Genomic DNA, 14,288 nt, shown 5'->3' with positions numbered 1-14,288 from the left:
AGACACTGCTCATACTTATATAGACATTGCGTGCCCACCCATATTAGCTCTGGGCCCACCCAAAATCTCAGGTCTGGCTACGCCACTGTTTTAAACTGGCTGGAACCAGTTTAAAATGCAAGTTGTGGGCTCGTTAGGTTTAGTGCATCTGGTCCAAAGTTACCAGAGGCCAATAGAAACAGAGAATACAAAAGGAGAAAAATACCATATGGCCTATCCAGTCGGACAGCCCACTTTAGGTATTTCTATTCTTTTTGGACACAAGGACAGGGCAGGCTTTTCCCTCCCTAGTGCATGCATGGAAACAGTCTTGCTTTTCCGAAGGAAATCAACACTGTACCTACACACATGCAATAAGGTAAACTAAGACTGCAATAGTGTGCCCTGGGATTGCCACTTTTAATCCAGGTTAACAATCAGTCTGATCCAGTCCTGGCCTTGCCCTATTGCATATAACAGAAATGTATTTCTGACATTCCCACTGAGGGCCAGATGCACTAAACTTAACAAGCCTTTAACGAACAAGTAGATTACCCTGGCATGCACTAAAGGCCATTTTCCGACGAGCTAACAAAAACGGAATGCAGCTGAGCAAATTGTGTAGAAACCCCATTGTAACGAGATGCACTAAGCTTTTCCTCTTGCCTTAACGCTGGAAAACAGCGGAAAATTTAACGAGAGGTCTATACCTGTCGTTGGGGCTGCGCGGGATAGGAAAACTGAGGCTGTGGTAAAAAAGTCCAGAGCTGTCATAAGCACATCATAACACGTCTATGTGTGCAACCTTCGACGTGCTATATATGCGTGGTACGCGCGCATGTACATTTGTCGGAGAAGTCATGACTGCATGAGGGAAAAAGCCCAACTTCTCCGACATGGACGTGCTGTGGCTGGCCCAGCTCTTCACAATAAATGAAAAGTGCCTTTTCCCCCGTCGAGGGAAAAGACGAATATTGAAAGGATGGACCAGGGCTGGAAAACCTTGCAACGCCTATTTAATAAGCATTCATCATACCCCAGATCCGTAAGTATTGGCAGCATTTATGGACGTTTTACATGCACGTATGAGTAAAACAGGTGTTTGACAAAACACAGGGGGGGGGGGGGGTGGGTTGATGCGCTGGGGGGGGGGGGGGGGGGGGGTGCGCAGCGCACCCAAAAAAAAAGAAAACGGTGCCTGTACCAAAAAAGTTATTTTTGAGAAGGTGGGGTTGAGCTAATGATGATTGGAATTGGGGTTTTCTAGAAGGTGGGGTGGAGCTAGTGTGCATGACAATTCATCATACCCCTTCTTCTTGTTTTACAGGTTGAGGAGCTGAAAAAAAGGGCAAGGTCCTTAAGGAAGGAGAACAAAGAATGGCTCCAGGAGGTCAAGGCTAACCTTGACAACAGCCCAGGTATTTGTTGGTTTCACATACTACTACTACAAATCATTTCTATAGCGCTATCAGTCTTACGCAGCGCTTCACAATTGAACATGAAGAAAAGACAGTCCCTGCTCAAAAGAGCTTACAATTTAAATCAGGACAGACAGGACAAATAAGGGATAAGGGTAGGACAGACAAATAGGACACATAGGGAAAGGGACTATTGAAGAGGGGAAGACAAGATAAAGGTTACGAGCAGGTGACAAGTTAGGAATTAAAAGCAGCATCAAACAGGTAGGCCTTTAGCCCGGATTTGAAGGTGGCTACGGATGGAGCTTGAAACGGATAGGGAGCCAGTGAAGTGATTTTAGCGACTTTGGCGAAATATTAATCGTCTATTAATGTGTCTGTAACTGCAACATGAGATTTGATAATGCCCTGGGGTACTGATATTTATTTGTCTCTTCAGAAATGTCATGTTCCGAGGCAGATAGTGATGATGATGGGGATGAGGGGTCCCTGGCTGGTCCTGCTCCTCCCCGCCCTTTCTATCCTACCCCTGGTCCCCATCCTTTGCCTTATGCCCTTGTTCGTTCCGGCCCCTCTTCTGGTCCTCCCGCAAAGAAATCACGCCAAACCCCAATTATGCGACTCCCCGCCCCAAAACATGGTCCTTTTCTCTCTCCTCCACCCCGAACAGACGTGATCCCCCCCTGCCTCTCCCCCCCAGCCGCACAGTCCCCTCAGCCCTCCTCTCCCCTCTGCCTCCCCCCGCACAGTCCCCTCAGCCCTCCTCTCCCCTCTGCCTCCCCCCCCAAACAGTCCCCTCAGCCCTCCTCTCCCCTCTGCCTCCCCCCCAGCCGCACAGTCCCACCAGCCCTCCTGCTACCCCCTCCCATGCTCTCCCTCCGACTTCCCTCCCCCTTTCTCAACGCCATGCCGGGGCCTCCACCTCCGCCTCCCCAGAGGAAGTCACCACTCTCCTGGAGCGATTCCAGATGGAGGTGCTAGTGGTACATGGTGAGTTTCTAAAGGATTATTGCGTACAACGGTGTGTGCATGTTAAAGCTGTTCGTGGTGAAGCTTTATGACAGTCCTTCTTTTGTCTTTTCTGACAGATGCCGTAGTGGACCTCACAGGGGAGGACATCGAGGAATTCCCCTCTCTTCCCCCCCTCCCCTCCCCCTGCAGCAGTTAACCACGCTGTCTCCCCCATCCCCCCTGCTCCCACCCACACCCGATCCATCTCCCCTATCCCTCCCACCCTTGTGGACCGTGCCTTGTCTCCCATCCCTCTTGCCCGTACTAACCTGTCCCCTGAGAAGCTCCAGGAGATGGCCCAGACCCTGCACTTGGGAGGAGAGGCACTGGAGGACCTTTCCCAGGTGCTCCTGTATCTGTCCTCCCAAGTACAGTGTCCTTGAGGCCATCTCCTCCCCCATTTCCCCTCTATCAATACTGTGAAATATATCTGCCCCCTCCGGTATATTGTCCCCCTCCCCCAATATATTTGTTATATATTTTTATAAGTTTATAAAGTTATGTTTTATCACTATTCTGTGTGCTCTAGTGGTGTGATTTTCAAATTGGTTGTGTGGGGGGTGGGACAGAAATAATAGCAACTGTAGTACAGGGGTGAAAGAGGTGGTATATCAAGGGGTCCTTCTAAGCTGCACTAAAGTGAACTACTTACATTTCTGGAGGGAGCACTTAACGCCACCCAGGAGGAGAGGAGGAGGAAGAAGAAGGAGGTGGAGGACGACGATGACGACGACGACGACGAAGAAGAGGGTAGAGAAGGAGAAAATTTGAGGCTGCATCTGCTATCCAAACCCAATATCCCCTGCCTTTTTATATATCACTAGTAAAAAAGGCCCGTTTCTGACACAAATGAAACGGGCGCTAGCAAGGTTTTCCTCGGAGTGTGTATGTTTGAGAGAGTGTGTGTGAGAGTGACTGTGTGTGTGTGAGAAAGAGAGAGAGTGAATGTGCGAGTGTGTGTGTGTGTGACAGAGAGAGAGTGAGACTGGGTGCGAGTGTGTCTGTGAGAGAGAGAGAGAGAGTGTGTGTGTGAGCATGAGAGTGTGTGCCAAGGCCCCCTCCCTCCCTCCCAGTTCCAGGGTTCCCCCTCCCTCCCACCCTCTGAGTTCCAGGGTCGTCCCCCCTCCCTCCCTCCGAGTTCCAGGTTTGTAGTCCCCCTCCCTCCCTCAGAGTTATTGGGTCGTCCCCTCCCTCCCTCCCTGCCTCCGAGTTCCAGGGTCATCCCCTCCCTGCCTCCCTCCGAGTTTCAGGGTCCCCTCCCTCCCCTGCATTATGCTTTCTCCCCTGCATTCATCCATATGCAGGCAACGTCCTCTGTGCCCTGCCCCCTCCATCCATCCATGTGCAGCATCTCTCCCCTGCCCCCTCCACCTTCCTCTGAGTTCCAGGCCCCCCTCCCTCCCTCTCTCCCATTTCCAGGGTCCCCCCTCCCTCTGTCCCTCCGTTCCTCCCTCCCAGTTCCAGGGTCCCATGGAACTGGGAGGGAGGGGGGACGGAGAATGTTGGAGGAGTGACGTCAGCAGGTGGTTACAATCCCAGTGACACACATTGGAACGTTGGAGGAGTGATGTCAGCAGGTGGTTACAATCCCAGTGACACACACTGGAATGTTAGAGAAGTGACATCAGCAGGTGGTTACAATCCCAGTGTGTGTGTGTGTATGTGTCACAGAGTTATTTTGTGTGTGTGTGTGTGTGTGAGTGTGTGTGAGGGTGCGGTGTGTGTGCAGGTTGTTGATGTGTGTCTTTTTTTGTTTTGTTTTGTTTTTTGCTTGGGGGTTGGGGGATGTGCTGTCCTTGGTCGCTGTTTGCTGTTGGCTGGGTCGCGGGTAATCCTTCCAGCTGGGCCGCAGCTTGTCCTGTTCGCCCACGTCTCAGATGGTGACGGGCATGTTGTTTTCTGGCTCCTCTGACTCCATGTCAAGCAATCCCAAATATAGTCTGTGCTATAGGCCCTCTGGCACTCTTCAGTACTGGCATTAGGCATTTAAAAATTTCTCCCCCCCCCCCCCCCCCCCCCGGTCTATTTTTGCACATACCCACAGCAGGAATATTCTTCTCTCGTTCCAACGGTGGTTCTGTGCTCTCCGTGCTGCACAGATAATGAGCCATTCTGCTGGGGAATGCTCCTCCCTTATTGTCACGTAGTTTCCTCTGATTGGTCCGTCTTACGTTGCCTATTGTTGCCTGGGAACAGTGTTGTGATGGTCCTTTGTGTTTCAGAATGTTGAGGGTGTTTTTTCTGATTGGTCCATCATGCGAGGGCGGGGCAGAGAGACATGGTCAGTGTTGTGGCTTCACCACCATGAATCCATGAACCCTTCAGGGAGTGACTGAGTGACTTCAGAACGTTGTCTTCAGAACGTTGAGGGTGAGTTTTATTATAGTAGATTCTACATCTACTATCTTTTTTGTAGCGGTAAAGACTATTCTGTGTGTTCATGTGGTGTAATTTTTCAAAGAGGTTGTGTGGGTGGTGGTGACAGCCATTGGACAGAAAAACTTTAAACTGTAGTATTACATCAGAAACTAATGAAATGTTGATGGAAGGGAGAACACAGACAAACAAATCTTCTAATTTTATGATCCAGGTATTCACGCATTGGCTGTATATGTGCGCGTATATATGACGTACACACCACACACCTTAAAAAAAATAAATGGAGAACTTAACAACAGGAAAATGCCAGCAAAATCACATTTTGCAACAAGGAAACTTCTTACTTAACGAAGAAAAATTGGAAGCAGGAAAAACAACAGAAAATCAAGCTGGAGGCAGTACTCGCCAGTAGAGTTTTTGTGTGATCAAAAAAATGAACAGTGACGTGTATCTTACATGTATCTTACACACCCTGGACGCACGCCTATGATGTGTCACATCGCACAATAACCATGGTGATACCGTGTTCTTTCCGAATGAATCTGTGCGCATGTGTTTCCTACGCCGCTGGCGGGGATTGCACCAGATTAGCGAAACTTTCATGCACCCGACTTTTGAATACCGCACCGAACATTTCTGAGTTGTTTTTTTAGAGCATCCTTCATTTTTTCGAAATCAGTAAGTTTTCTATGTGACTTTTACGTTTTCAATTCTTTTACGTTTTGTTGATGCATCTGCCCCTGAGTTCTTTAAAAGAAAGCCAGAACTAAAAAAAATCCCTCATGCAATGGAGCAAAACCAGAGCTGGATCAGCCTATTAAGGTGACCTAGGATAGGCAGAGCTCTCAAGTTACCAAGTTCCAAGATGGAGACGTTTTGGCTATACCTGGTTTTAAACTTATATCCATCCCAAAGCAGTATGTAGTCTGATTCTACCCACGAAAAACAGTGCTGCTGGTCCCATTATGCATCAGAATTGGGTTGTTAGAAATCCAAGTTTGGCTTGAAATCTCCCTCCTGCAATGGGGCAATTTGACAGCTCTAAATAGGAAAGCAAACTTAGACTGTCCGTGATGACACAGGTTATCATTTGACAGCTTGGGTGGGAGTTTCCTTTACATGGAACTTGAAAACCAAATAGTACATAAAGAAAAAATCTTAACATGGTGACTCACGTTCCAAGGAGACCTGAGCGACTGGAAAGCTGCACTTTTCCTTCAATTGCCATTTTACCGATCTTGGGACATCTTTAAGTTGAGAAAAAAAAATAGAGAAGAAAAGTTAAAACCGAATTTTACAAAGAACATAAAGATAAGAATTGAGGCATCCAGGACACGCTCAATTCTGGCAGTATTTTAGAAAAGGCTCTGCTGACACTGAGCCTTTTCTAAAATACCTGCAGGACTGGACGTGTATCTACCAGTTCGTGCAGCAAGAGCAGCCATTTTACAGATATGTTGATGAATGGCATGGATCTGGCAGCTTCCAAGTGAAGGTCCTGGCACTTATGCATGGAAATGGCAATTTTGAACTTCTATGTGTAGCTGCCCCATTTGACAAACTTACATGTGTAAGTGCCACCAGTTAAGTAGTGTGGCTGCAATTTTAGATAAAGAAATAGACTACAGAGGAATAAGAAAAATGACTCCCTATGGGCCCCTTTTACCAAGCTGCGGCATAAGTGGGCCTAAGCTGACTGGCGTGTGTTTTATATGCGCGCCGAGGCCCCCTTTTACTGCAGCGGGTAAAAGGTAGGTCTTTCTTTTTTTGAGGAAATGGCCACATGGCAAGTGAAGCTCTTGCTATGCGGCCATTTTTTTTTTGGGGGGGGGGGGAGCCCTTACCCCCACCCACTGACTAGTCTATTTTATTTTATTCTATTCCACACCTTCTATACCACTTTTAACAAGAATTTCAAAGCGGTTCACAACAACAGTGATTTCTTATTCAGATATGATATACAAAGTGGTTTGCAACAAAGATAATATGTTATCCAAATTTGATAATTAAAAATTGTTAATAAATTTGTTCTCTGGTGAAATATTACTGATAACTTCCTAGAGGCCTTGTCCAACCCCCATGTGGATGAAAAGATGACGACAGTCAGAACAGGTTGATATCTGGAATGAATGCTTAGCAATGCGATTAGAAAAAATGGCACCTCTATAGAAGATTCCTATGCTGTGCTCACAAACGTTCCCCGTGGTTCTCCACAGAACTACGGGTCCTTAAGTGTTAAGGACACCAACTTGAAAGAAGATGGCAAAAATCTCACCTAGATGAAGACATGCTCAGCTGTAAGAAACACATGGCAATGTACCGCCAGGCCTTAACAATAGCCAAAAAAACAATATTTACTACTACTACTAACTAGCATTTCTAAAGCGCTACTAGGGTTACGCAGCGCTGTACAATTTAAACATAGAAGGACAGTCCCTGCTCAAAGAGCTTACAATCTAAAAGACAAGAAAACAATCTAAAGACAAGTGAACAATTTCTCAAAACATATTGAACAACAGCCTACAGATCCAGTCTTCCCAGTCACAACTAACAAGCAATGATTTTGCCACATATTTTGCCAACAAAATTAAAGGTCTCCATCAGGACCTACAGACAGTCTCATTAAAGCTTCCACCAGCTAATGAGGAGAGCACTCCCTCTTGTCCACCATGCACAGTCATCTGGGACTCATTCAAACAGATCACAGAGGAAGTTCTATGGCCTACAACCTGCCCTCTTGATTCCTGCCCAGCAAAGATAGTACAACAAGCAAGCATAGGCTTCATTGAAGGGGCCACTAAAATTATTAATTCCTCTCTTGTGGAAGAGCAGCTGCCTGCAACATTAAAAAGAGCGGTGGCGTCCCCCCCTACTGAAAAAGAGCTCCCTTGACAAGAACAAGCTCAAAACTACTGACCAGTCTCTAACATTCCTTTCTTGGCAAAACTTATAGAACAGTCAGTCTGCATTCAACTCAACAACTGGCTAATTGAAAGTAATTGGCTAGACCCATGTCAATCTGGCTTCAGACCTGGGTATGAAACAGAGACAGTTCTTGGGTCCGTTCTTGAAGATCTGCAAAGAAACCGTGAAAGGGGATGTGTCTTGATAATAGTGTTGTTCGATTTCTCAGCAGCCTATTGACACTGTGGATCATATCATGCTTACAAGGCTAGCAGAAACAGGTATCAGTGGCACAGTATTTACATGGTTCAAATCCTATTTGTCAGACAGACAACAATCAGTTCTGTTCAACAACAGTGCACCATTACCTTGGAAATGAACTGTGGGGTGCCAAAGGAATCCATACTGTCTTCCATTTTATTTAATATCTACCTCACGTCTCTGGCTGAGCTACTTCGGTCAATGGACACAAAATTCTATATCTATGCAGATGATGTGCAGCTACTCATACCTATTGAACCAGATCTACCCACAACTTGAGTAAACTGCCTGCCTGTCTAACAGCAACTCAGGAATGAGCAAACAACAACAAACTCTGCCTGAACTCAAGCAAAACAGAGATTCTTTGGGTAGATAATGTACTAGGCTTCTTTATATAATTAGTCTAATTGCTTATAATTACCAGAGGTACTGATGTTATATTTTGTAAGTTTTGTTATAACTTTACAACTGATATCTGATGCTGTGATGGTGGGTGAGTAATTAAAGACTTTTAATTCTCTCTAATTCCTGTACATTTTTTCTATAATATTTTATAAAATTTCATAAGTTGTTTAGAGAATGGCATCCAAATGTAGCCTAGTACACTAATAGAAGTGGACAATTACCTGATTTCAAAATACCTTTTGGGAAGTATGTACTCCCCCTAAAATCACAGGTCAGGAATCTTGGGATACTGCTTGACTCATCACTCACTCTGATCCCGCAAATTCAAACAACCTTTACAAATTGCCTCTATCACCTGCGGCAGCTATGAACTCTCTTTTCATATATTGATGAGTCTGACCACAGTGGTCCATGCCATGATAACATCACAACTAGACTACTGTAATGTTCTGTACACTGATCAAAACAAAAAGAGTTTGAATCAGCTCCAACAAATTCAGATTGCTGCGACACAACCACATCACACCCTTCCTGTAAAACCTACACTGGCTACCTTACAGGGCTAAATTTAAAACTCTGTTTGATTTTCAAGGTCCTCAGACAAAATGGGCCAGAATTCTTAATAAGCTGGCCCTTTACACACCTGATCTCTAAGGTCCTCTCAAGGAGCATCATTATCTGTATGTACCCTCATCAAAAGAAATTGTCCAATGTGATACTTGCCAGTGAGCCTTCTCAGAAGTAGCCCCCATGCTCTGGAATTTACTCCCAGAGGGGCAACATCTAACTTGAGACTACCTCTACAGGAAGCAGGTGAAAGCCTGGCTCTTCTCTCAAGCCTTTAATACATAGTGTGATTGACTATATACCACTCTACACCTGGACGCTTGCTACACACATGGAGGGGCATAACGAAAGGGATGCCCAAGTTTTGCTGAAAACGTCCTCGCAAAACATCCCAGTGGAGGGGCAGGGAAACCCGTATTATCAAAACAAGATGGACGTCCATCTTTCGTTTCGATAATACGGACGAGGATGCCCAAATCCTGAAATTTAGGTCATCCTTAGAGATGGTCGTCCCTAGACTTGGACGTTTCTGATTTTTGGCGATAATGGAAACCAAGAACGCCCATCTCAGAAATGACCAAATGCAAGCCCTTTGGTCATGGGAGGAGCCTGCATTTGTACTGCTCTGGTCCCCCTGACATGCCAGGACACCAACCGGGCACTGAAGTGGACTTCATAAATTGCTGCCAGGTACATAGCTCCCTTACCTTGTTTGCTGAGCCCCCCCAAACCCACTACCCACAACTGTACACCACTACCATAGCCCTTAAGGGTGAAGGAGCACCTACATGTGGGTACAGTGGGGTTTGGAGGGCTCACATTTACCAACACAAGTGTAACAGGTGGGGGAGGGGATGGGCCAGGGTCCGCCTGCCTGAAGTGCACTGCACTCACTAAAACTGCTCCAGGGACCTGCATACTGCTGTGATGGACCTGAGTATGACATCTGAGGCTGGCAAAAAATATTTTGAAAGATGTTTTTTTAGGGTGGGAGGGGGTTAGTGACCACTGGGGGAGTAATGAGAGGTGATCCCCGATTCTCTCCGGTGGTCATCTGGTCAGTTCAGGCACCTTTTTGTGCCTTGGTCATAAAAAAAACAGGACCAGGTAAAGTTGTCCAAGTGCTCGTCAGGGATGCCCTTTTTATTCCATTATGGGTCAAGGACATCCATGTGTTAGGCACGCCCAAGTCCCACCTTCACTACGCCTCCGACACGCTCCCTTGAACTTTGGTCATCCCCGCGACGGAAAGCAGTTGGGGATGCCCAAAATTGGCTTTTGATTATACCAATTTGGGCGACCCTGTGAGAAGGACGCCCATCTTCCGATTTGTGTCGAAAGATGGGCATCCTTCTCTTTCAAAAATTAGCTTGATTGTAACTTAGGGGGTCTTTTACTAAGATGAACAAGAGTTTCTGGCATGTGCTAAAAATCAGCTAGCGCTAAATACTGAATCTCAGCATTTAGCGCTAGCTGGTTTTTAGAGTGATTTAAAACACTAGCGCACCTTAATAAAAGATCCCCTTAGCCAGTTCCTTATAATTTTTAATTTAATTTTGGCATTTATAGTCTGCTTAACCTTGTAGTTCTAGGTGGATAAGAGATCCAAAACTATGGGGAACAGCTGTACATAGAACTCAAATGAAACCAAAATTTGTTACAATGAAAACAAAGGTAAATATTTGTACATAAAACATAGGAGGATAACATTATAATTAAGACTAAGTGTGTGTGTTTTCAACCAGGTAGCTAAAGGTAGTTTATTTATTTATTTATTGCATTTGTATCCCACATTTTCCCACCTTTTTGCGGGCTCAGTGTGGCTTACAATAAGATATGAATAATAGAAATACATTTGTAACAACTTGAATATGGAATACATTGTACAGAGTTGTGTGAGACATTCGATTATCATTGGGAATATAACAATGGGACATCAACATAGAAACATTGGGAGGAGACAGTGGGACAATTGATTACAGGAGTTCTGAGGTTAATGCGGAATATCTTGTTTAACTGTGCAAATAATATGCTTTGAGTTTAGCCACCCATCTATTTATTCCAACTGACTCTGTACCACCCATTTTGTCCCATCTATATATCTGCACTTGGCCCCTCAGCTACATGGTAAGCTGTTCTGTAGAAACTCATTAGCATGTTATTTGAAAAGTTCAAATGCGTGCTTATTAGATATATCATTAGTATAATGCCAACATTGCATTATATCTCTGTTATTTGAATTTCAGTGCTGTTAAATGTGTATATTTTTGATACTGTTTCATGGTAGTCCTATTATTAGGTTTTAATTTGCTGTTCTCATGTTTACCTCATTTAGGGCCCCTTTTATGAAGCTGCGGCAAAAGAGGGCCTACGCTGTCATCGGCGCATGTTTTTGACCCGTGCTGCTGCCCCCTTTTACCGCATTGGGTAAAAGGAAGTTCTTTGGGTTTTTTCAGGAAATGGCTGCGCAGCAAGTGCTTCACTTGCTGCACAGCCATTTCACAGAAGGAGCACTTACCGCCACCCATTGAGGTGGCGGTAAGCGCTCCTACGCTAACCCAGCAGTAACTAGGCAGTGATTACTGCCAGGTACACATCGGCGCTACAAAAATTAAAATATTTTTGTAACAGCAGATATGACGTGCGCTGGGGGTGGGAACTACCGTGGGCTGCTGTGGTAGCCTGGCGGTACTTCCCTTTTAGCAAGCGATAAGCCCACATTGGGCTTACCGCCGTTTTGTAAAAGGACCCCTTACTGTACTCACATTTATATTTGGTCATTTTTACTACTGTTATGCTGTTAACAAAATTGTAACTTTTATATTAAACTATACCTGCTGTACACCACCTTGGGTGAATCTCTTCATAAAGGCAAATAAGAAATCTCAATAAATAAAGAAATAGACAAATTGATCTCATGTGTAAATCCAACTGGCTGTGGGGTCCCTAGGACAGGTTTGGGAAATCCTGATCTATTACATATGCATAGAATTGTTGCAGTTGGTGTCACTGGGAAGATGATCAGTCAAGAAGGCCTCGACTGTCCTTAGAACTGCCAAATCAGGTTGCACCTATTCCTGGCATTTTTAGCATATGACCCATGAGCTTACTGTATCTCTTGTTATGGAGATAACAATTTGTAGTTTGAGAGACTTCAAATTTGCAGAATGTCATATAAAAAAACAATATAGAAAAATCACTTTGACTCTTTTTAAAAGGGGTATGAGTTTTACATAGGGTTACTATATTCAGTGGCGTTCCTAGGGGGGCTGGCACCCGGGGCGGGTCGCCGATTTGCCCCGCCCCCCGGGTGCAGCACGGACCCCCCCCCCCGCTGGGTGCACGCCGCCGGGGGGGGTGCCGCGTGTGCCTGTCCTCTGTTGTTCCATGCTTCTTCTCTGCCCCGGAACAGGAAGTAACCTGTTCCGGGGCAGAGAAGAAGCATGGAACAACGGAGGGCAGGCGCGCGCGGCACCCCCTCGGCGGCGTGCACCCGGGGCGGACCGCCCCCACCGCCCCCCCCTAGGAACGCCACTGACTATATTTGAGATTAAAAAGAGGACACAAAAAATAAAAAGCCCCTGCCCCAGCCAGCCCCTGGCCACGCCCCTGACACATAGTCATCTTGACCCCCCCAAGAAAGCCAGATTAAATAAACAGTAAAAAATACTAGCAAAAGTAACAGAAATGCATTTCCTTCCATAGCCTAAATACAAAATTAGAAAAGATGTACATTTCAAAAAAGCAAACATCCATGAGAAGCTTGTTCCCCTTTCCTTCCCCTCCCATCTATGAGCAGCATGTTCCCCTCTCCTTCCCCTCCCATCTATGAGCAGCATGTTCCCCTCTGCTCTCCATCCCCTTCTTTCCATGTGAAGCATTTCCCCCTTTTCCATTCCCTCCCCTCCATGTACAGCATGTCCTCTTCTCCTCTCCCTTCCCTTCCACCCACAAGCAGCTTGCCCCTTTCTCTTCCTCCCATCCATGAGCAGCTTGTACTCTCCCCTCCCACGCCTAGTGGCCTCTTTGGGGCAGGAAAGAACCGCACGCTTTCCTGCTCACTGCCGCTGACCTCCCCACTGCCGCCACTTCTAGAAAATGGCTGTCAAGGCTTCAAGCAGTAGCCTCACACAAGGCCGCCACTTGAAGTATCGGCAGCCATTTTCAAGAAGTGGCAGTAGGGGGGTGGTCAGCTGCAGTGGGCAAGAAAGAGTAGCATTTTTTCCTGCCCTGAAGACGCCACTAGACCACCAGGGTGCGTTACAGTAGGCTTGGGGGATGGGGGGAGAAGGCCACCCGTCTATCCATCAACCTGCCAGCCAGCCAGCCCCCGCCAACCCAGAAACCCGGACAAATGGGTTTACTGGAAAAAAACATCAGGACCCCCGACAGCCCCCTGAAAAGGAAGACATGTCCAGGGAAATCCAGATGTAGGGTAACCCTAGTTTTGCATTTGTTTCAATTGGGATTACCACACCTTGCCACAAGGTGATTCTTCTGCTACAAGAGTAGATTTATAAAGGCGTAGTCTATTGTTGATAGCAACAAAACTGGCTGAAAACTAGGGAAGCCTGCCTCAATCACCGACACACCCTCCGATTCCTAGACAAGTCAATTTATCTGACATTGTCTCAGGGACCACAGAGAGTAAATCCTTTGAGGAAGGGGACTAGAGGAGTTTAGTTGATAACTAGAGAAGCCACATTCAAATACCACTGCAGCTTCTTGTGATCCTGGGTAAGTCACTTAACCCTCCATTGCGGGGCGAAATTCCAAGATGGCGATTGAGCAGGACGCACGAGTGGAACGCTCTGCTTGAGAACAAAATTCCTTACCTTTTTTTTTTGAGTAAACGAGCATGCCAAAGAGAAAGGGCAAGCCGAAGGGACCTCCCCTCCCCAGGCTGGAGACCCCCCTCTTTGGGGCAAACTTCCATTTCGGCGTTTTTGGTTTCCACACCGACAGTCATTTCTGTTAGCGGAGTGAGGAAGAGCGCCGGCTTGGAGAGCGAATTTTTGCTCAGCCCACTAGGACCATTAACCCCTCCACCGCCGCAATCAGACGAGGCCGTAGTACCGAGTGGGAACGAGGACCCGAAGGGGCGGCAGACCCCGCCAAAGAAGATGGCAGAAGATCTTTCTGTGATGGGGGGAATCCAGGCCTCGCCAGGAATGGCGTTAGAAGGAGCGACAACGAGGGTGACCCGGAATGTTAATCTCGAGGAGGAAGCTTCGTTGTGTACGATGGCGATCCAGCCTCTGGTGAAACCCCAGGAAATATCCCTGGAATCTATTTGGTCAGCCCTAGAAGACCTGCATAAGGTGTGTACTTCATTTATCTCAGTCTCATTGAATAACTCTAGAC

At 46.4% G+C, this 14,288-nt stretch overlaps 1 protein-coding gene across 3 annotated transcripts in view; it reads right to left on the bottom strand.

Annotated features, from left to right (window-relative positions):
* Positions 1–14,288, bottom strand: part of PARD6A (par-6 family cell polarity regulator alpha) — a 322,963-nt gene that overhangs the window by 90,435 nt on the left and 218,240 nt on the right. For all 3 annotated transcript variants that reach the window (XM_030203655.1, XM_030203656.1, XM_030203657.1), the window contains exon 3: positions 5,963–6,034. In XM_030203655.1, coding sequence (XP_030059515.1) covers positions 5,963–6,034 — 72 coding nt within the window. The remainder of the gene's footprint in view (positions 1–5,962; positions 6,035–14,288) is intronic.

The sequence above is a fragment of the Microcaecilia unicolor genome, chromosome 5, assembly GCF_901765095.1.
Source record: "Microcaecilia unicolor chromosome 5, aMicUni1.1, whole genome shotgun sequence".
In the NCBI taxonomy this organism is placed as follows: Eukaryota; Metazoa; Chordata; class Amphibia; order Gymnophiona; family Siphonopidae; genus Microcaecilia; species Microcaecilia unicolor.
The sequence above is the reverse complement of the archived record's forward strand: the minus strand, read 5'-3'. Positions and strand labels throughout refer to the sequence as shown.